Source organism: Poecile atricapillus, chromosome 4 (assembly GCF_030490865.1).
Source record: "Poecile atricapillus isolate bPoeAtr1 chromosome 4, bPoeAtr1.hap1, whole genome shotgun sequence".
NCBI classification, from domain to species: Eukaryota; Metazoa; Chordata; class Aves; order Passeriformes; family Paridae; genus Poecile; species Poecile atricapillus.
This window is the reverse complement of record NC_081252.1, coordinates 4,138,072-4,162,036: the sequence shown is the minus strand read 5'-3', so window position 1 is coordinate 4,162,036 and position 23,965 is coordinate 4,138,072. Positions and strand designations below refer to the sequence as shown.

The following is a 23,965-nucleotide window of genomic DNA, read 5'->3' as shown; positions in this document are numbered from 1 at the left end:
GGTTAGTGCACGCTTAAGAAACTTGAAGTGTAACTTGCTTTTAGCAGCCACTTCCCAAAGGCTTTGGTTGTAGTTTGATCCACAAGGTCACATCAAGAGACAAACCCAAGGCATCTTTTTTTGCAAGAGAAAACTGTTCATGTAATATTTTGTCTTATTTTTGTATGCCTTATAATTGTACAGGTCCCCAGATCTTTACTGGTATCTTTGGACTGTCTTTTAAAAAGAGAAGTAGCAATAGAGGAAATTCTCCAGAGAATTACATTAGAAATAAAACCAATAAAGATAAATGAGCTAAACATGGCTTCAGAACATCCAATTAAAAATAAAAGGCAACAGAAGAGTTTGTACAAACCCCATGGGAGGAAAAACCGAAGCAAGCCGTGTCCAATAAATCTTTTACACTAGCCTAAAATATATAGCAACAGTTACTTTGTTCATACGCGTTTCTTTTATATTGTATCACTGCTGCTTCCATGGATTCTTTAAAAGAAAAAATCCAACCGGGCAGCGGCTTAATTTTTGGCTGCCTGTAACTGGGACCCTTGAGGAGAGGCAATGAAATAAATCATCTTCAGTATCTCTTTCAGTATTAGGTGTATTTGCTACCTCTACAGCCAGTCTGTGGTGCTGAATAGTTTTTTGGCTGCAGACACAGATACTGGTACTGTTATGGTAAAAGCTGGACTGTGGGATGTTTGAGTGCATTTTAATTAGATGGGAAACAACTCCAGGAGCCAAGTTTTTTCAGCATGAGTCATGATGTGCGTGCTGTGGAGCAGTTCCATCAGTGAGAGTTCTCCCAGAGTAATGACTACAGTGCCTGGCCCTCTGCCAAGGGAGGGTGTGAGTTTCTGGCTGTGTTTGCTGAGGTGACTATTAGCTCTTCTCTGAGTAAGAGTTACTCTAAATTCCTAATTGCAGAAAACTCTACCTTTTGAGAAGTGTTAAACTCAGGAGTACACAGGTAACAGTGAACTTTGTGACAGAGGTAATTCTGCTGCTGATGTTTCCAGTGATAACCAAGATTTTGGTGCTCTGTGATACCTTTGAGATGTGGTGGGTGAGGTTGTGTTGACCTTGCAGAGCAGGGCCTTTATTGGCGGTGTCACACGTGTGGGAGCCGGGTGGCTGAAGGCTGGAGGCACAATAACACTGCACACAGTTCATCAGGAATGCAGCTTGTGAATCAGGCTGGAAGGATGTGCAAGTTGGGCACCTCAGAGCCACGTTTGCCATGGCACCGTCACTCCGGCACAGCGTGAGGGATCATGTCATAATCATCCTGCAGAAGTTTGAGTTGCCTGAGGAGCAAAAAGATTCCAGAGAAAAATCTGTGCAGCTGTCTTTGTGGTTGATACCATTGCCATGCCCTGTTCAGGAGGTGCAGGACTAAGTGCCAGAAACCAAGCTCTCCACACCTAGTGTGGGGAATTCAAGGCATTTCTGTTAGCAGCCTGATCCTGGTGTTCTTGCCAGCAAGTGTCTGTCGTGAGGGACAGGCTCTTTAAGCTGGCAGATGGCTTCCTTTCACGCGTGGTTACCTGAGCAATCACAAACCCGACCCGTGTGCAAAGGGGCGGAGTGGATACAGTTAATTGGGATAGCTCAGAGCAGCGAGTTCATGGCAGATTAGTCAGGGTGCTGTTAATAAAATAACAATTACCTAAGCAGTAAACTTCTTTGAGTTCTTAACATGGGAAACATCTACTCAACTGCACAAGTGCAGTCTTGATGTACCAGGTGAGGGCTTTAGGAATGTGTGTGCTCTTACAAGTACCTGTGGTGGCATGAAACAGGTGATCTTCCTTTGAAATGGATGTCAGAGGGCTGGCTTTAACACCAGTCCAGACTTTGGAACCCTTTCTGGAAAATGCCTACAACTGTTTGCTCAAGGAATGAGGACTGTGCCAATCATTTGAAACACTCGTGCGTGAAGACACTGAGGCCAAATGCCCGTGACAGTCGGCTGGTGTGGGATATCCAGCATCTGGGATTCCATCAGGCTGAGGCATCCCAGAGTCACTCATGGCTGAGGCTGGGGGCTCCAGCCCCCCTGGCTGCCCAGGAGCGTGTCCAGATGGCTTTTGTACAGCTCCAAGGACCGACACTGCCCAGCCGGTGCTCAGACACCCTCAGGAGAAACTGATGAGCTGCGCTGGAAAGAAGCTGAGAGTCGCTTTGTGCAGCATTTTTCATCAATGCTTCCTGTACCAGTTCTTGGATGCTGTAGAAGAGAAGGTGCTGTGGTCCTTTTTCTGTGCTGAGCTACAAAGCCTTTCCATCTCCAAGAGGTGTTCCATACTGGCTGTGAGCTCCTGGAATTAGCTGAAAGGATTATGGACGAATACAGCATATGAGTAATGAACTTGTGTTTTATAAATTTGGTATTTAGCAGTGGGACTGTTTCCCCAGTGCTTTGCTGGCAATTCAATTAGAAGTGGCAGTTTTAATTAAATAACACAACTGGAGGTGGGGTTATTTCTCTCCTCCAGTCCCTTTTCAGTTTTAAAAGAGAAAGGTTGGGGTTTTTTTCTACAATAGTTCTAGTTATTCTGTATGCTAAGTAGAACGTTCAGCTGTACCAGGGAAACCACATTAAATGTGGCGGTTTAATATTAGTGGTACATAACATCCATAATTGAAATATTTCCATTAAATGACTTTTTAAGAAAAACAACAGTACCAGAGGCTGGTATTTGGAGGGAAGAGGAATTGAACAAAACATTATTTTTAATTTTTTTTTTTTCTAATGTAACCTCTATCCGGTTGAGAGGTTTTCTGCTGAGTAAATCGAAATTCTTTCCTTTGACTCTGAATTACATTTAGTTCTTGTGGTTTAGTTGTGGTTTGGGCTCTTTTTTTTGGAGGGGGGATGGTTTGTCATGGGTGTCTTCTGTATTTTGCCAGTGCCCATGCTGTGATTTTTTTTCAAAGCAATACTTGAATCAGTGATTGGGGTTTGGCGATAGAACACCTCAACCATACAGCCTCTAATCAGAATAATAAAATTCCTCACTGAAAGTGACAGTGTGGGTATTCAGAAAAAATCATATGTAAATACATAAGAACATGTAAATATGTCCTTATATGCTTACTTTGTCTAAATCATCAAGCTAATCAGATTCAATGATTTCCCAATTAATATTGATCACTTTCTTGGGTTTTTTTTTATAACATCAGTAAAACACTGTGCAATGCTAATATCAGTGATACTCTAGTATTTCCCTCTGAGACAGCTAGTATTTGTCACTGTGGCAGAATTTGGAGTCTCTGGAATATTACAATATCTTCCCTGAGTTCTTTCCAGAAATGAGGGATAGACATTCATTATTTGGTGGGGTTTGTTGTATCCCTGAGAGTGTGTGGTTTTAAAGGATTGATCTGATTTTCAATGCTCTCTCAGTGGTAGCAGGGATGAACCTGACACCGTGAGAAACTGGAATGTGTTGACTGTTCTTTTACATAGTGGGATTATTGGGTGGTTCTTTTATTTTCCTGAGGTACAGAATGATTTGCTTGCCCTGTTTGTTTTGCCAACAGAGAGATAACCCAGTTTCCTACTGTTTCCCAAGAAGCTCAGTGGCTTGGGAAAAGGCCAGCAGCTTGGGAACTAACACTACACATGCAAATAAACAAGTGTTAATTCCCTTAATAGTGGGAAAAAGCTTAAATCCCTTTAGGCAGGTTTTGTGCAACCACTGTCCATTAAGGAGGATGGCTTTCCTCCTGGGACCTCCTGCCTGCAGCACTAGAAGATGGCTTAATCTTCTACAGGAGTTCTGTGTACTTACACTTGCTTCAGTTATCTTATATATCCTTTTGATTGTCTTCAATATGGTGATTATGTTCTATATCTTTTGTGTATAGTGTGTGGCACACAGTGCAGAATCTAAGGCAAACTCACATTTAAGGCAGAGAGTTTGTGTACCCAGTAAATCCCCCAAATTTGTCAAAAGATGGAGTTTAACTACCTGTTAATGCTTGCTTGAACTTTCATTTGTGGCTGGTTATAAAAATCATGTTTGTTTTCTCCTCGCCTTAATTAAAAGAAAGAAAGCCTCAGACTTCCTTGCCTGGGAGCATCTTTATTCACTGGCTGTAGAACAAGTGGAATAATGCAGCTTTTGAGTCAGACAAGCTATTTGGACATGTTTTACTGGAATAAGGCAAATTAGGAATTAGGAGGCAAAACACTTGGAGAATTTCATAAAATCCTAGAATGGTTAGGGTTGGAAGGGGCCTTGAAAATCATCTTGTTCCATCCCTTGCCACAGGCACCTTCCACTATCCCAGGTTGTTCCAAGCCCTGTCCAACCTGGCCTTGAACACTTACAGGGACGAGGAAGCCGTAGCTTCTCTGGGCAGCCTGTGCCAGGACCTCTTTGCCCTCACATGGAAGAATTTCATTCTTGGATTTAGTCTTACCTTTTGTTGGTTTGAAGCACTTCCCCCTTGTCCTGTCATTCAAGGCTCTTGTCCCAAGTCCCTCTCCAGCTCTCCTGTGGCCCTTCAGGCATGGGAACACCTCTTGGGTCTCCCTGAAGCCTTTTATTCTCCAGGCTGAGCTCCCCAAGCTTTCCCAGCCTGGTTCCAGAGCAGAGGCTCTCCATCCCTCTGAGCATCTTCATGGCCTCCTCAAGTCACTCCAGCATGGCTCCATCTTATCTTGGGCCCCCAGGCCTGGACACCGCCCTGCAGGTGCCATCTCCTGAGAGTGGAGTCAAGGGCAGGAGTCGCCTCCCTTGACCTGCTGGCCACACTTGGGATGCAGGACGTGGTTGGCTTTCTGGGCTACATGTGCACGGTGCCACGTTGTGTTCAATGTGCACTTGGCCTTGCTGAGCCTTCCTGAGGGTCCCATGTCCCCAGGCTGCCCAGGTCCCTCTGGGTGATATCCTTTCCATCCAGCCCTAGCCCTGAGGAATGTCACTTGGACACTGGCTCTCCTCTGTGATTTGTTTTTTAATGAAAACACTCCTTTTGGGGACTGTCTCTTATAAGTATGTGTTTGCAAGGCTACTGTTTATTTTTTTAATTCTTGGTTTTACAAACCAAGTGAATTGCAAGTCTCTCTGAAAGAAAATTATTCTAAAAATGTCAAGGCAGTCCTCTTGCAAAAGACCATACTCTTGTAGCTTAGAGGTCATGGCATCAGTGTCCTGGTATTAAAGATTGCTGTAATATAAAGCTTCAGATGGTTAAATGCTATTCATGGACATGGTATTTGAGGAGGAGATTTGTTTTTATTATGAGCAAAGGCTTAGCAACTTGACAGAGCAGAAAAAAATTGATACAGTGGGTTAGTCATAATCCACATCTTCATTTTAAAGCAAGTTAATGGATGGAAGACAATCAAGTTACAACTTAATGTGGAACTCCTTTTTGAGTTCGTTATTTCTATTGTTTTAGCTTCTTATGGGCCATATAGGAATACTGACTTTATTTCTGACCTACTGTTTGCTAAAGACTGAGGTGTAGGCATCAGGATATTTTTATTAATGCAATTGTATCTTTAGTCCTATAATACTGGTGCAGCCTACTGTTATTTTTGATGAAATATTCCTGTAGGCATGTGCTTATGTATTCTCGGTGTTGCTTTTTGTTATGAAAAGCTTTGGCTTTGATGTGCTTCTTAAATTTCCTCTGAGTCATAACAGGAGCTGCCAAACCATTGTTTTTATTCTATTTGGACTTGATTCTAGTTCTACAGTTGTTTCCTCCTAGGGGGTTAAAGTCCATGAGCTTTTATTAAGATAAATGTCAGTGATTCTGAGTGGATTTGCATAAAAGAAGCCCTTAGTCTCTGGTAGGATAAGTCATGTGTGATATTTTGTTTTAAAGTAACAGTGACTACAGGAAATATTGGAAATAAAAGTTGTTGACCTTTTCTGCACAATGGAATTTCCCTTTCTGTTAAATATGGAGCAGTCTCTCATCTGTAAGCTGTCATCAAACTGAACGTTCTCGCTGGTCATTCGCTGTTTAAAGAAGCTTAAAGTTTCTCCCTCACAAACAATTCTGCATCTTGTAGAAATTGTATCTACAAGGCAAAAGATGGTGAGCATTGGTAGGATTTCTAACAATATAACCGTTGCCAAAATTAAAATCTCAAGTCAGAGTTCAGAATTTGCTCTTTGCAGCAGCTTCAAAATCAGTAAATCAGTAAATTGTAAACTTGGTCCTATCCCAGCCAAGTAACTGTCACAGATCATGACTTGACACCAGTCTTACATGTAGTAATTACTCATTTATACTAAAATAAGTTGGCCTCAGTCAGAAGGTGACAATTTATTTCAAATTAACAGTTTGCCACTATAGTTTACATATTGCTGTAGCTGACAATGTGTTTTGACTTCGGTCGTTAGCTGCATTTTTTTTCTTTTGTTATGAGACAATATCATTTTAATAACATTTGGAAGGAAAATGAGTATTTCTTATTCATGTCTCACTGCATCACTTGAGAACTTTGAGGATGCCTTCAGAATTTTAGTTGTTAGGCAGAAGTGTGCTCAGAGTTTACACTGTTGTTAATGGATTTAATGTGTTTAAGATGTGCTCTGTAGGACTGGAGTTGAGCAAGGCAGTCAAGTATATCCTGCAGCCTATCCCTCTCCAGTGAAGTATTTGAGGGCAAACAGATGCTTTAGTGTTCATTAGACTGATGAGTCAACACCTCAAGTTCCAGGCATCTTATATGATTTATTTTTCTGAACTTTCAATTCCTAACATCTTTTTCCAAATATTGTTTCCTGAAAACTGCAACTTTCTGCAGGAAATGAGCCAAGAGAACTGAGAAGCCTAAAAAAATTTAAACAGCCTAGTAGAAAATAGAAGCTAGAAAACAATGAGGAATACTGAATAAAAAATAAAATAAGTAATAAATATTTATCAGCAGAATTTCAGCAGGTAGAGGGCAGGAAGCTTTAAGTTGAGAACCAAAAATGAAAGAAGGGAAGTGAAATAAAGGAAGAGTTGCCAGCCTGCAAAATGAAGGCCATGCAGTTATTTTGGGATGGAAGGGGAATGGCTGAAGAAGACTTGGCTGACCATCAGCTCTAGGAATTGGCAAGTTTGAGTCACAAAGGAAAATACACTGCTGTGGGGACAGAAGGAGGCAGCAAGGGGAAGATGAAGGATGAAAAGTGCATTCAGGTTTTCCTCTTCTGATAAATGTAAGCCTTGCACAGAGGTGCTACGAGGTGCAGCACTGGATGGGTCGGACCAAAAGAGGTGATGGGGAGAAGATGGGACACAGGGTGCTCAGAGTTAAATGTCAGGTGCAGAGTGGTGGCAAACAGATGGAGCTGACACGGTGATGAGACTCACTCTTCTGGCTCCCAGGCCCTTGGTGTTTACTTTGGCACTGAAGAGTTTACAGTACTTCATTCTGTTTCAGTAGGTGTGCTGTTTATATAAGAAAATATCTAATAGAAAACTACTATGTGTAGTTGTGCATATACCTTATATAGAAAACAATAATTAATATACGTATATAACAACAGTTCTAGACTTGTACAAATGTTTTTCTGGCTTTTTTAAGTCAGAAGAACAAAGTGAGTGAATTGCCAGCTGGCTGTTTCCATCAACAGCAAACAAGAGTATAAAAAGGTGAAAAAATAGGATTTCTTAGCTTGAACTCTGCAATGTGTGAATGTGTGCTCTTAGGAACTCTTTAAAGGTTCCCAGCAGTTGGGTAAAGTCCAGTTTGCATTTGTGCCATTCTGTTGATCTCTTCCTTCTGTTCATTATGGACATGGTTAAACACAAATGATGGAAATAAGTGAAATCATGTGGGCTCAGTGCTTCACTATTTGTGTCGCACGTTGTCTTTACTCCTTTTGTTAGCTCACTTGAGGTCAGGAACTCCTCAGTTTTAGCAGCAGTGCTGGAAACAGCACAAATGCAGGAATACTCTGCACCTTTTGGTCATTGAAGGTGATGTAGAAATCAGGGATCAAGTGTCTGATAAAGTGCCTTAAAGACACCTGCGGTGTCTCTGCCTCTGTAATCTGTGCTTGGTAGATGGGAATCAGGTCTCTGTGTCCATTTATCAATTTTTTGCTCGCTGTGAAGGGTGAAATATTAACACAGAAAGCGGGTGGGAAGTGGAAGAAAGCCCTGCAGGAACATCAGTCAGCTGAGAACTGTTATTGTTGGAAGCCTTTGCAGCTGACTACAAATGTGCCTTTTGTTTTTTTAATGCTGTGGGGCAGAATTAGAAGCTCTACAGGTGTAGGGTTTGTTCATTATTTTACAAAGCATCTTGAATTAATATCTTCTGCTTTCCCTTGATATTCAGCAGCTTGGTGAAGAGAAGTGTGTATGGGAACAGAGCCACAGAAATAACTGGAGGCGTACTCAGTGCCCTGATTTCTGCTCTGTTGATGCTTTTGACCAATGGCCTAATGGAAGAATTGGCTGTGCTATTGTTGTTGCATGCTCCTACCCATTATGGAGCGGGGTATCCATGGAGAGGATGCCTTTATAACACTGAACACCTGGCGCGTGATTCTGCTCGGGAAACATTAGGAGGGGTGGCTCAGATGAGCACTCGCGGTGTCTGTAATTGTTTATTCTAAGAATGTCCCACTTTCCGAGCTATAAATACTAGGAAGAGAGGAATAAGTAAAGACTCTGTTCAAATACCTCCCCAGGAGCAGGTACTGAATGCTGGAGCATTCATTTTGAAAAAGTGCTTTTGGGAATGGAAGGGGACTGTATTGCTTAGCATTTACTTATTCAAGAAGGGCAGAGGGGGTAGCAGGGGTTTATCTGTGAGCACTGCTGTAGCACGAACTCAGTAATGGAAAATTCAGAGAGCTGTGTGATGGACTGTTAGGTGAATAAATGTGCTTCTTGTTTTATCTTAAGGGCTGAAAATGCTTGCAAACTGCTCAAGGTCTTTAGCAAACTGCTAAAGAACCAGCTCAGGCAGGGGCTCAGTAATGCTGCTGGTTCCCATTGTTGTGGTTTGACCAAACAAGCAGCCAAACTCCACACAGCCTTGTTCCCCCTCTCCTCCCACACCCTGCAGGAGGATTGGGGAGACAATCAGAAGAAATAAAATTAAGATTTGTGGGTTGAGTTCAAGGTAGTTCACTAAGACAGAAAAGGGAGAATATTAATATGTAATAGGAGGGGGATGATGACAAAAGAAAATATACAAAGCAAGTGGTGCATGATGCAACTGCTCATGGACCAGTGCCCACTCAGTTCCTGAGCAGCAGCCCCCAGCTGGCTTCCCCCAAGTTTATCACAGAATGTTTGGGGTTGGAAAGGACCTCTGGAAATCCTCTAATCCAGTCCCTTTCTAAAGTAGCTTCGGCTGGAGGAGGTTGCACAGGATGATATCAAGGTGAACATTGAGTATTTCCAGAGAAGGAAAATGCACAGTCTCTCTGAGCAGCCTGTTGCAGTGCTCAGTCACTCTCACAGCAAAGCAGTTTTTGCTCATATTGAGGTGTAACTTTGTGTTCTCCTTCTCCTATCACTGGGCACCACTGGGAAAAGTCTGGCCTCATCCTCTTGGCAGGCACCCTTGAGGTATTTGTCTGTATTGCTAAGATTCCATCTCAGTCATTTCTTCCCCAGGCTAAAGAGGCCCGGTTCCCTCGACCTTTCCTCATAAAGAGAGGTGCTCCAGTCCCCTCATCATCTTTGTAGCCTCTGCAGGACCCTCCCCAGCCCTTCCTTGCCTGTCTTGAGCTGGGAGCCCAGACCTGGAGCCAGTACTGCAGATGTGGCCCCAGTGGGGGAGAGCAGAGGGGGAGGATCACCTCTCATCCCCCTGGCCACTCTCCTCCCCATGCACCCCAGGGTACCCCTGACATCCTCAGCCCCCAAGGCACTGCTGGCTCTTGGACCCCTTGTTGTCCACCTGGACCTGTCTTAACCTGCAGCAGGTCAGTCCCAGCCTGTGGAGTGCTGTGAGAAGCTGATTTAGTGCAAACACTGCTTATAGCAGCAGCTGAAGCATCACTAAATGCATCCTAAATGCAGAATATAGCACTGTACCAGCCACTAAGAAGTGGGAATTATCCTAGGAGAAACCAGGACACCCGCTAGTGACATCAACTTACAGAAATGGTCAGGTCTAAGAAATAGAACTGGGCTGTTTCCAGAGCCTTAATCCTTCGTCAGAGGGAGTTTAGAAACTGCATTTGATGCAGTTAGATTGTGTAAACCACATTCTTGGAGTTAAAGCAAGTGTCTGTTACAGCATGTCCTATACACAACATGCCTTTAAATCACAAATATTTACGTTCCACAGGACAGTGGATACTTCATAGTGCTCTGGACAGTTGTCAGCAAAATTGACAAAATCAGGGAGTTGGGGGTGGAAATTTGGCTCTGTTAACCTGTGTGTTCTGTTGTCAGAATTTCTGCAGCCATTTTCTGATTTCTGTGGCACAATGTAACAGCATCAAGGTGCTTGGGGGGTGCAATACAGTCTGAAGAGCCCCTTCCAAGTTAGTGCTCCTTGTTTTCTCTTCATTTAGCTGTGTAAAGAAAATCATGGAAAATACAAGTGTTGAAGTGTATTGCACAGAGTAGGAAGCAGGTTCTAGAGACCATCCTCAAAAAGGTAAGCAAGCCATTTGCCACAGCATCCATCACCTCATACTGACTAATAATCTATCCAGTCCTGGGAGAAAAATAAGAAATGGACAAGACAATGCAAGGAACATTGGCAAAATGCTTTTATGTTGTTTGCTGTGGACTGCAAGCTCTGATAATAAAATAACAAAAAGAAAATATAAGCCCGCCCGCAGCTGCCCCTGCCCTCCCTGGTACCCGCCCCAGTTCCCCCTGGGCCCAGCCAAACTCTTCATCTTCTCAAGCACCCAAGGAGTACCTGCAGCCAGGGTTCCCAGAAACTAATGGGAAAAATTCTATAGGTGAGGAGCCACAAAAGAAAGGACACCTAATCCCCAACAAACAGTTGCTACAGATACTTGTTAGGAAGTGTCTTTGCTTTGGAGACGTTTGTATTTTAGATACCTGTGCTGATTGATGGTGGGAGGTGCACATTTGTGCCCTGGTGATTAGCTCAGTTTGGGTGGTCATGCACAATCAGCACTTTGGGTGAAGATTGATGGCACTTTACTAGAAGAGATATTTGCTGAAGACATGAATTATATATTTTCATATATTAAGACATAAAATACCTAATTAAAGATATACATCATATGTCTTGAATTATAAAATGTGATGATGTAATCCAAGAAATGTGTGTAGTCTACGTACGTAAGCTTTTGTAAGAAAGCCAATATTGATACTACTGAAACAATTAGTTATTTTATTTGCTTACCTAGTAGAAACTCAATGCAGGCAGTCTGATTTTTCTGAGGCATTTCTGAGGCATAGTGTCATAAATTATATTATTAGCTTTTGGTCTATTAAAACATTGTCATATGAATGAGGATTAGTTCAAGATTTTACATGTATACAGTCTATGAGTACCCCCAGTTTTACAGCTATATTTTGTCTGTTTCAGATTTTGCAGAAATTAATTAGTTATTGTCAAGACTGAGATTTTCATGGTCCAGTGCTTTAAATCTTTGTTTTCATGTCAGATTAAACTTACTGGTAGGTGGCTGTAAGGTTTTCTCCATTAATAAACTTGTATTATTCTCATTGCTGGTTTCCTTTCGAAGGCATCAGTGGCTGACAGGCAGTGATCTTTCTCCAATCTTGGCAACGGGCTGTTGCTGTGGTAAAGGCTCTTGTTCACTAATGGAGACTCGCTTTCATAAAATAATGTAGAATTTGTAGAGCATTCCTTCTTCTGCATTTGCTTTGCTGCTTTTTGAGCTTGTATTTTTCATTTAATTACAGTTTCTTAAGTAGACAATGTAGGAGGCCTGTTTGCAATGGAGTCTTGGTAATTAAGAGAGGAAAAGAAACAAGTATATAAATGCACTTGTGTGATCCCTTTTTATTATCTGTGTGGCTTTCCAGCTTGGGTTCCTGTTCCTGATAATAATTTTTCCTGTTTCATATTTACCTGGCAGGTAAACACAGTTTTAGCTGGTGAATTATATGCTGTCAAAATTGAGAGGAGTTAACTCTTGGATTTCAATCCTGATACTACATTTATTTTTTTCCAGAACTTTTCCTGTGATACTGTTGTAACATAAACATTTGCCTCCAGATGCTATCCCAAACTTTCCCAGGGTTTGGAGGAGTTAGTGGCTGCTGGGTAGTTTCCCTGGCTGCATGGCAGGACCCTTCTCTCCCAGTGGCAGTGGCACACCTTACCCTTCAGATGTTTGGGAGCTGAGTGCTGGAAGTATTTCGGTGTGCCCTGCCCTCTGACATTCACCTTTAGCTCCCCAGTACTTGAGCCCTGGCAGCAGGCAGGGTAACACAAATAGCTACGGGTGGCGCAGCAGTTGCAGTTGCAAGTACTTGTAAATAAACCAGAGAGAGGAAGGAACAGTATTTCCTAAAACTCATAGAACAAACATGCTGATTTTAGAGGGAAGTAATTTTCTTGGATACCACATGAAGTTAAATTTGCATTTGGTCCCACCCCCAAACACTTAGGTACTGCAGACTTACTCCTCTAACAACACCAAGGAATACTCTGTTTTTTTGAAGTGCCCCTGTCATCTTCTGGACCTTCATGTCCATATAAATCCCTGGCTCAGGGAGTATTGAATGCTCTTTCTGCTGCCTCACAGCACAGTGTGCAGGCTGTGAGGTACCTCCAGTCACCCAGCAGGTGTGAGACAGCAATTACTCTGGCACAAACAACTGAAGGAGTTAAATGCATTGAGCTCATTGTTCTAATTTATGTGACAGCAGAGGACACCTTGGTGTCCATCAATTGGTTCAATTTGGAGTAAAAACCTGGGGATATATAATGCAGTCAATGATAACAATGGTGATGATGATGTAGATGTTATCCTCATATGTTGCAGTGCATCCAGTAGTATCTCTAAGATGTTTTCACTGTGATATGAAAAATAACAGGAGTGCTTTTCTAATCAGTATAGTTATTGTTCTTAAATCATGCCACAGCTTAGCTTCTCCTCATATCTGAAAGTGTTCACCTCTAGCATTTGTTATCTGAGCCCACTGTCATGTCTGTAAAGGAGAGCTGAAAATTAATCATATCTGGTGTCAGTTCAGAAGCTGTGATATAACAGTTAATAGCAAAAAAAACTTCAAATGTTTATACTTTGTATTCAAAGTTGGAGATGAAGCTCTTTATTGTATCTGTGTTATTCCTGAAGAGTCAGCACAGGATGTTTTTAGCACTTCATAGAAAACTATCGGACACCTTCCAGGTTTCTGGCTGTGCTGGCTGATCTGTAAATATAGCTGGAGGTGGTACAGAAGAGCCTTTGAAGGTAGAGCTGGTAAAACGCCAGAGACACAGCTCTTACACTAAATATCCAATAGCCCCCGGATTGTTTCTTTGCTTTTGAGGCAATGTTCACATTTTCATCTTTGTTCTCACCCCAGCTTAGTTCAGTTTGCCTTGCAGATCATCTCCCTGCTTGCTCTGGGTAATGTGCCAAGTGCTCAGCCCAAGATTAAGTTACAGCCAGAGCTGCTGGACATGAAGGTGCTGTAACTGTAGATGTCTGTGCTTATGTTTCAGCCTTGCTGCAACTGAATTCAAAAATCTGAACAGGAAACCTCGGTGGCAGAGTTGAACTTTTAAAAATAAGCTTTAAGCTTATATTGCAGCTTAATTGATAATACTTTTTAATACTTTGAACTTCAGATTATTCTGATTTTTTTTTAAATAAACATTAAGGTGAAGAGAGTTAAGCTGGCAGATTTTCTCATGAAGTGGTGGAGACTCTGAGGCCTCAGAAGGTATGATGGGTCAGTTGACAAGTAATGACTAGCTCAAGAGCTATCCCAGTTCTTAAAAGCACATGGAAATAATCTGAACTGTCAACATATGTAAAATCATTTCAGCTGTTGTTCGAGTTGACTGCAAATATTAGGAAGCAGAAACTGCAGAAAAATTGAAAAAGTTTCGCTTCTTGTTCTTTCCTCTTGTTCTTTAAAATGTGTTGTGAGAAACTTGAAGTGTTAAGCATTTTAACTTATAAAAGTGGTGGTGTTTGCTTTCTGTGTTTTATTTTAAATCTGTTGTAGTTCTTTTAACCTACATATCTAACTGGACACTTTGCATTAAGGATTGAACTTTCTAATTTTAACATCTGATGCTAAATTTTTGACTCTATTTAGAGTTGCCATCCCAAGTAACTTTTTCTGAACTTGTTAATTTCTTAATATTTTCAAGGTTCAAAGCATATTTTTTATATATCAAGCAGTTGTATTTTCCAAAGTTAATCTTTTGGAATATTTGTGTTGTTTCTTGTAGAAAACAGAGTTTGACACAAGCAGCAGTACTTGATCTCCAGAAATGTTGTTAGGGCTCCATGTACAAGTCCAGACCTCCAGCCTCCTGCTCTACCCAAAGGTTGAAAATAATCAATTCATTACAGTTTGAATGAAAACGTTAGTGGATCTAAATAAAGGAGATGTTTTTTAAAGATCCAGTCAGATGAGGATGATGATGATGATGTGATGATACTCTAAGGCAAATAGATTAAACTGTGTTCATCTTCATACTAACAGCAACTGTTTTACTTTCTTTTGATGCAGATCACCAGAAACTGGAAAGAGAAGCCAGAATCTGTCGCCTCCTGAAGCATCCTAATATCGGTAGGAACATTTCATTGCTTTGTACAGTGTTTATCAGTTTAGAAAATTTAGGGGAAATAGAAATTAACAAATATCAAAGAGCAGCTCAGAAATCAAGTGCAAATATCTCCAGGCAAGACTCTTCCTTTATAATGTGGTGCTTATTACAAATTCTGCTATGGGATGCAATAATCTGATGGATCACCCAGAGCAGCGTGCAGTGTTCTCATCTCTGAGCCATTGCTCTGCCATCAATGAACTCTCTATGCCAGGTATTTGGGGAGTTTTGAGCAGTGTGTAGGAGGGACTGTTTCCAGGATTGTTCATGATTTTTGGAGACCTGCAGAAGAATTTCAGCTGACAGTGTCTCTTGCACAATGAGACAGACCAATGTCAATAATTAGTGCTTGTTTTAGTGAGATGCTTATTTTATACTGTGTTTTGTGTTTGAGATTCTGTCCTTCCAATGAAGAGAGCTCTGCTCCTTTTATTTCCAGAGTCGTGTTTTCTAACCATATAAAGCAAAAAATAAAGTTATTTTGGAGGGTTGGGTGTGTCTGTCTCCTTGCTTTAGAAACAGTGTAAACAGGTAAGTACCTTGATTTTAAGAGAACTGTCGCTGTGTTTTTCAGTTTTCCATGCACTGAATTATATGCCAAGAGTATCTCTCACAAGAATATTTGCTGTACCTGAGAAGGGTGGGAATTTCCTTTTCATTAGGGTGTTTTCAGACTACTAAAATTGTTTGGTGCCTTGGATGAAATCAGCTCCTTCTTTTTAATGATAAAGTGAAAGTGAAAGCAAGTATAGCACAACTCAAAACGACATGTCAAATTTGTGCAGCATCTCTCTTAAGCTTACAGGTTTGACCTAGAAATTTGGTTAAGAAGGAAGAGGATTGTTATCTGTGCTATTTTATCCCACCAAAGGTTTTGCATTGTAAAGTGGTGAGAAATAAGGGAATGTACGAGTCCTTTTAGGGAGGAGGTGCAGCCCTTCTGCAGCTGTGGTTACACATATGGTGTAGCCAGACTCCAGAGCCATTCGCCTGGGCCGTACTGGAACCAGAACATATTCCTGAGCTTCCACAAGCCAGGCAAAACAAACCAAATGCAGCAATGAACTGTTGTAGGGGAAGAGCTGAAATGCACAGAACTCAGCTGAAACAAAAGTCTAAATTGGTTCCATGTGGTCACAAGTCTGTATCTTGTCGAGTGGCTTGGAGCAGTGTTAGGATGGGGTTCAGCTGCTCTGTGGCAAGGCAGCTGTTCCACATGCACAGTTTGTATCTGTGAGCTTTGGCTTGGAGTGCAAACAGGCAGTGACAGCTTTGGTGACAGGCAGGTAGGGCTCTGCAAGTCTGCACAAACTGTGCATCACCACCTGCACCAAAGTGCACAGTTCAAGGGATAATGGACAAAGAGTCCTGCTCCTGTTTCAGAAAAACTGCCATGTTCTAGATCTGTCTGAGAGAAGGTTTTTGTGACCTGGAATTGGCATGCCAGGGTTTGGCAGCAGGCGTCGTTTCTGTCATATCCCTTGTCCGGCAGCCATGCCCTCAGCCAGCTAAATGATGACCCCAAAATCATTCCAAGTGCTGCCAGCACCCTGCTGGAGCTCTTATGCTTGGGTCACTATCACATCCCCTTTTAAACTGTCATCTCTGGTGAGTAATGGAGCTGCACCACACCAAGAAGCACTAAGAGTGAAAAAGGAAGTGTGCCAGAGGAAGGGAGCTCAGCTCTGACAACAAGTAAGTTAAGAAAAATAAGAAAAAAATGGTAACTGTTTTTTTTTCATTGGGATTTCTGTAGGAAAGCAGAGATCTAGTTTGAGAAACCACCCAACCAATTAAAGATGACCGTGTACAGGCAGTTATTTTTGGAAAGCTAAATATTGTTGAAGAAAGGCCAAATGTTAAATGATTCTGTTTCTATGCAGTCCTTACTGTTCACCTTCATAGCCAAGAGGTGACACAGAAATCTTCCTTGAAGAAGTTGTTTCACTTCTTTTACAGGCAGAGCTTCAGTAGATCTCTGAAAGTTGAGATTTTTCTATGCAGACACCACTTTGCACATATCTAATTCAGTTTATTTTTCAGCATCTCTTTCTTTTATTCATCCTTTTAATAAATGTATTATTTCTTCTCTGTCCAGCCTTGTAGTTATGATGCCTAATGAATGGTGTCAGAAAAATAAGGCAAGTGGATTACAAACAGTCTTTTCTGTTCTCTTATTTCAAATCTCCATTTCCCACTTAAGTAATGTATATGTGAAAGTTTGTTTAAAAGAATTTCCTCATCCTTTCCAGTTACTCCTCACCAATACTCCTTGTTGTGATTTCTGCCTCTTCTGACCTCTGTGCTTTGTATTGCTGTAGTAGAAAGCGAGCCCTGCTGAATTTTGTCTGAGAATTAAAACGGGGCAAAAGCCATTAGCTGAACTTGCAGGCCTTGAGAATAAACTTTGAGGGGGCTCTGAATCCTTTCTTCCCCATCAGTCTTTAGCAATACTGGTATTTTCTCCTCTTCCAGCTATGCTGGAGTAATTTGACCTCTCCTGCACTGGGAAATTTCTAGGCAAACACAGCTCATATTCCTGTGTTAACAGTTCCTGGGCTGCAGGAGTTGGTGCATTAGTGTGATTTTCAGCATTGCCATGTTTCTCAGGTTCTTACTATGGTGACATGGCTGTACATCAGTATGTAGAGGGTTGCTTTTTTACAGAGTTTAAAATGGATGGAAATGTAGGTTAAGCCTTGCTGTTCAGAGAATCTAGTGCTTTTTCTTTGTGAGATTGCGCATCAGGTTACATTAAAAGCTTACCTCCTTTGCTGAGCACATACCCACACAGAATTTGTCATCTTGGATAAGTATTACTTTTCCAGCAGTTCTGTGTGTACTAATGCTCCCAATTTTTTAATTTAGGAGTTTGGGAAGAAAACTGCTAAGTAACCATCTCTCCACTGAGAAATCCACTGTCATTTTCCTGATTTCTCACATTTATCTTCTTTTGGTAAACTTCGGTTTCTTGCTTCTCTTTTAACTGTGGGTAAAGTTAGTTTTAGCACTCTGATTTCTAGTCTTGCAATCAACATATTTTTGGTGGTGTAACACTGTTGCACCATCTTGTTACGACGTTTGGCATTGGTTTACAACTGCTTTGCTAATTTTGGTTTGTGAGATCCCAAATAATTTTAAAATCTGCATTAGCCTGATGATACAAGCTCTGACCCGTTCTGGAAAACTGCTGATTGAAACCTGGTAAAACCATGGAGGTTTTTTCCCAAGTGGAGTTTGCTGTTGCAGGGTTTGTGCTGCATTTGAGTAGTATTTTCCTAATGAGAGTTAGACTGTGAAGATCTCTGTAACTACTGGAGGGGCTTCTGCTGGCTTTGCATTCTCGCTTGCTTACAGCCCATCATTCCCTCCCTCCTCCCAGGCCTTCCAGACAAGTGTACAAGCTATGGCAGGCAGGCAGGGTCCATTAGCCAGCAACATCAGGCTCAAGTCTGGCTCTGATCAATCTTGAGCCCTTCCCCAAAGGCAGCAGCAGATTTTACTGACATGTGGCAGCCCTTCAGGTGATAAATGAAGTCCTTTTGGCACAAGGCCTGGCTGTCCCTGAATGGCTCTGTAAGTCAGGGTACTTAGAAGTAAGTAGGACTGCCAGTCAGAGATGGGGCCCATTCCTGCGGATCTGCTGCTTCAGCCATGCTGAGGCATCACCACAAGTGTGCTCTGACAGCAGGATGGGCTCTGCTCCTTGAACAACTGGAGCTGCACCAGCAGATGGGAGCATGGGGCAGCATCTTCCCAAGGCAGGCTGGTGTTACAGCAGGCCAAGAGGCAGCCTGGATTCAGAACAGACTGGCACACAGGAAGAAAGACAAATCCCTACTCTGGTTTCATGAGTGTGTTGGTGTCCACTTGGAGTCTGCTCCTTTCCATGCTTTGAGCTGGGAACTTCTCATCAATGGCTCAGGAAATGGGTATCACCCCTGCTTGGCACTGCTCCACACTCTGTGCTGGTGTCCAGCTTACTCCTTTTGCCACAGGTAGGAAAAGCCTGCATTTTGGGGTCACTTCCTCTCCCCACCGTAACACAAAGCATGAGCACTGAAGTGGTTAAATTCCTCACGCGGGGGAAAATAAGAAACTGCACATTGCCTTGTCGTTTTTGAACAGAGGATAATTCAAGATATGTAGGGGGGGTTGTGACTTTGTGCACAACATGTCCTCTATATTTGTATTCGCCAAGTATGCATAAAGTCCCAAGAATCTCAAGAGAAACACTATCAATGTATAGAAAATGTGGATGCATTAACTCCTTTCTGAATTGCTTTTGTCTTACTGTGGCACAGTTGTGAGTAGCTCAGCTGGTATTAGTTAAGTTACTCTCTAAACCAAACACAGAGTAAAAATCAGGCCTGTTCAAGTTGAGCAAATGTAGTTCCTGAGCACACTTATTTCTCTGAGCTTAATTTAAGGTTTTACTTCGTGTCAAAAATATATAGTTGATTTCTGATGCGGTGAAAATCAAACTAATCCCCAGCTATATCAATTTATGCTCAATAAGTATGGTCCCCAGGGATGTATTAACTATAGCTGTACAACTAAATAAATAGAACTTTTTCTATAAATATAAAGCTCTAGTTTGCATGGGACTGATGTATTAGAGAATCTCACTTCCTTTAATTATTTTTATTGCTTAGATGAGCTGATCACTTCAACAATTTTAAATCTCATCCATTCTGTTGAATTAATTAAATTTGCAATTTCCGTGATGCATAAGGTGAACCATTCACTCCTTGAGAGGATTAAAATAAAATATCAAGAAACCAAATAAACCAGTGATATGACATGATATATTTAATGTAAGGGCCAATTTAATGAGTATTATAAAATATCAGATTTGAATGTTTAAAGTCAGCCATGGCTACAGCAAGTAACTGACTAGTGGAGTGCAACAACAGAATACAGAAGCTGGTTTTGCAGTTGCTATTTGTGAAATTAAATGTACTGGAACGAGACTGCACCAGGCAAGAGCACACAGGGGGGCATAGTGGGGTTTGTTGCAGCTGGGTTTTCTGCAGGCTTTCTCCTTCTCAGCAGTTTTTATTACTGCTGTGCATCTGATTCCTTTGAGTTGGTGAAGTTGTTGTGAATGTATGTTGATGTTGAAGAAGAAAAGGCTGAAAGTTTTCACTTGTGTTGTTGTAAGGATTTGGTGTGGAAGGCTCTTTGTGTAGAGCTGTTGGTGGCCCTGAAGTGAGTGGAGTATCAAACCCCGCAGTAGTTAAAAGACTGTAAGTTATGTGGTGCTAATCAATGTGTCAGTGATTTTCAGCATGAGCCATATGAAGCATCAGATAATGTGGTCTGAGTGTGCCAGCAAAGTAGGGGGAAGGCAGCTTTATTCCCTGTTACAGCTTTTGTCTCTTTTGTTTGCAGCAGAATCCTTCTAGTCTGCTAAGAGTGGCATTGCATCTTTAAGTTTTGCTTTTCTGGGTTACTGTGAAGCATAAAAATGTCTTTGAGTGCAGACAATGACACCACTCTTTGCCATGCTACATTAATTCTCTTTCCTTTTAATGGAGCACAAGGTTATTTTAGCTCAAGTGAAGCATTGCTGGCTGTAATATCCCTGATAACTGTAGCGGTATCCATAATAGACCGAGGAAATGAGGTTTCGCTAAGGTTTGCCACCAGTTTTGTAATTTTTTGCCTCAGAAAGTACATGCCTAATTTGCACCAAAATAGGTAATGATTCAATATAAATCAAGTATGAACCAGATCTTGAAGCATTTTCCATCTCCACTTAAGCCTCTGTTTGTCTGTTTCCTTAAATGCATGCAAGTTCTTTTCGTAGTGTATCCAGATTCTCCTAAACATTTTTTCTTTCCCTGAAGTCCACTCCACTTTTGCAGCCAGTCATTTTAAATGTAAAACAGAGTAATCCAGAGAAATGGGAAGTGGAATTTAAACACCTCTCTTGAGGATCCTGCTCTGGGGGGTGAGGACTGGGGTGGCTGCCACACTTCCCACTTGAATTTTCATCTCTTGTTCTGCTTTACTTTCTCTGTGTTTCCTGGAATGAAGAGTTTGATAATTGGCTGCATTGCTGACTTCAAGAGCCATGGAATAAGCTCGACTGAAAGGAATTGTTCTCTCTCTGCACACACAAGATGGATCTCTCAGAACTTACATTTTTTTGTTGTTTGAAAGCTTTGTTTGTTATGAATCTGCAACCACGTGTTATGCATACGGATAGACATCATGACTCCCAGCTAAACCACAAATATGTAATTTTCCTCTGGACTCTTTCCTCCAAAAACAGACATCTCTACTACTTCAGCTAAACTAAGCTTTTTCTTTCAGTAAAGCTAGCACAGACATTTTTAGTGCATTTTTAGGGGATATTGAAAGTTCTGTTTTCTTTGCTTTTATAGTTTATGTTGCTGATGGTGTAATTGGTGAATTCTGCACTGGTTCTTGGATTGATACCCAAATATTGGGAACCTTTACTTGGTCTGAGGGTGAGGAAAAACCAACCCCCAACTGAAAACAGGTTGCAGAATATTGGGTGGTGTGGATGGGCATCACTTGATGGCATTGGAGCAGCTCCTGCAGGGGTGGTAAAACTTGTCGTGTGTTTTCTGTGATAATCCTGCCTCAGCCTTGGCATTTGTGGCTCTGGGCTGAACCCACTCTGTGGGACGCTTTTGTCTTGTTCCCTTTCCCTAGAGAAAATAAGGAATTAACATTCAGGCAGCATTTCTTTCCCAGGCAGCCTAAATCTGCCCATTTGGAGTGTTTGGCATCCTAACCCATGGTGGGTGAGCTGTCACCCTGCTTCTGGATAAAGTGCCTCCAAGGAGAAAGTGCTGGGCTGTCTGTCCCACCTGAGAGCCACATCCCATCTCATCCCCCACCTTTTCCCCGTGGCAAACAGAAAAGGATCTGTTCACACATGGGGGCAGAGAGAAGGAACAGGACGGGGAAATGCTGGGCATGTGAGCTGGGAGCAGAAAGAGGCAAAAGGGAGGACTCCTGAGTTTGGACCCTGGGTCATGTATTGACTTTGCAACCAAAAATCAGGAGTGGTGCTTTGGGAGCTCACTCTGGAGCTTTGGAATGTCTTTGCTCCTTTTCCAGAGGCGGTACCAAACCAGGGACCTCATTAGGAGAGTCAATCTGTGGGGCTACTCCCATCTGCACAGACATCTTGCTTTACTTGCATACCCAGCCCTCTGCAAGAAAATGTCATGGATCATGGAATCATGTGGGTTGGAAGGGATCTCTGGAAGGTATCCAGTCCCAACTCCCTGCTCAAACTGTGTCCAGTAAATTTAGGTAAATCAGAGCCCATCCTGCTGAGTCTGGAAACTCTGCAGAGAAGGAGATGGCCCAGCCGCTCCAGGCACCTCTCCAGTGTTTGATCACCTTCCTATCCACATAAAAGATAAATAACTCTGTGCCTAGCTGGGATTTTCCAGACTCCAGCATGTGGCTGTGGCCTCTTGTCTTGCCATTTGCCCCCCGGAGAAGACTTATTTCAGTTTTTCCTGCAGATCAGCAAACCAGGTACTGAAAGGAAAAGTGGATATTCCCCAATATAGCTGCATCCCTGTTTGTTTTTTTCTTAAAATTGCATTTGCATTCATTTTTAAATATTGTGACATAAATTTCTAAAGAAAGTGTAATTTGACTAAAAACTATAAACAGCAACAGACTCTTTGGATTGCAGGATTTCCAAGATGAGGATTTGGAAGAGCTGTACTTGTATTTGTAGGCTGAACTTGTCTGTGCCATGGCACATGCAGAAATCCATTTTCTGCTTATGTTTTGCATTTTATATGCATCTACTACATCTTTCTTAATGGAATGCCACTTCAATAAGAGATTTTATAGTATCTTAGATGTTGGAAACAGCACATGGAAAATCAGGGCTTGCTCCTTCAAACTTCTGCTTTTAAAGTCACAAATACCCTTTTCACCCTGGTTTTGTTGCACTGCTGTTGGGAGTATCCATGCCAAAGGCATGGCATTGCAAAGGATGCAAGCTGGTCTGCTCCTCATCTTTCTGCTGCATCCTGGCACGGAGTGAATCCTCTGACCCTGCAAATAACACCAACCTCCATCACTGGCAGTGGATAAATAGCTCATAATTGCTCAGTTCAGGCTGGCCTTTTTCAGATTTCGGCACTGGAGACTTTTCTACTCCTGCAAAATTGCTGATCCAGGCATTTTTTTCAGTTGAGAGGGGTTTAATGATACCTCTCTCCTCCTAGTCACCTTCCAAATTTGGAAGTTCTTTTTATAGTGGTTTCACCAGGGTGTTAGTATTCTCATGGACTGCCCATGGGAATGGGCTTCTAATTTTAGTTTGTCCTCTACATGTCTGTCTCCTTTAAATGCATCCAGCTTTTCTTTCTAGCCATACTGGGCTGAGCATGACACTCTGCTCCTGATACCTGTGCACTGAAGATGTTCTGGTATTGCATTGTAATCAAATCCACAGCTCCTGCCCCTGTGCTGCACAGCAGTGAGTAGCACTCGTGTCTCAGCGATTGTACCACCCAAGTAGTGCTGTTTAATTAATAATTTGGTGTGCATTTATTTACTAGGTGACCTTGAGAGTTAGTTAATCATGTTTCAGCAATTTCTACTTGGTCTGATGGTGTTAGTGCTGGGCTTGTGTTGAGTTGGACTGTGCAGTCTTGCCGGGAAGGACTCGATGATGTAAAACCACAATTGCAGCTGACTGGCTTGCAGCTATCTTGTGTAGCATATATGTATTTTGGGAGTTACTGGATGTGTTAAATGAGAGGAGTATTTAGAAGGAGATTTCAACTGCAGCTAGTAGTCTGGGTTTGTGAATACAGACTGGGTTCAGCTCTCTCCTGCAGCATTTCCATCCAAGTTTATGTGGGTTGTCACTGAGCTAATTACAATCTTACAAATGGTCCCACAGGACAGGACAAGCTCTCTAATTTTGATTTATTGTCAGACTGTGATTAAAAGACAATGGCAGTTTCTCATCATAAGCCTCAAGTTTGTCATCTATTAAGTCAATATGCATTCCCTGCTTTTTGTAAAACAAACACTTGGAATCATTTGGGATCATCATTCACTTGTGAATCTGCACGTTAGGGAAATGACAGTAATTTATAGTTGTCTTCAGCTGTGGTAGCATGACTTACTGTGATAGTTAATTGATAGAGGAGGAAGGCACGTTCACTCAGAAAATAATACAGATGGTTTTGAGCCCAGCCCAGTGGATAGAGA

General features: G+C 41.9%; 1 protein-coding gene across 24 annotated transcripts in view; it reads left to right on the top strand.

The window, feature by feature from the left end:
• The window catches only part of CAMK2D (calcium/calmodulin dependent protein kinase II delta), a 120,422-nt gene that overhangs the window by 32,564 nt on the left and 63,893 nt on the right, over positions 1-23,965 (top strand). For 23 of the 24 annotated variants that reach the window (XM_058839115.1, XM_058839116.1, XM_058839114.1 and 20 more), the window contains exon 4: positions 14,638-14,697. In XM_058839115.1, the coding sequence (XP_058695098.1) occupies positions 14,638-14,697 (60 nt within the window). Of the gene's footprint in view, positions 1-14,637; positions 14,698-23,113; positions 23,223-23,965 lie in introns of those variants that run through there. The other variant, XM_058839132.1, reaches the window with a different exon arrangement.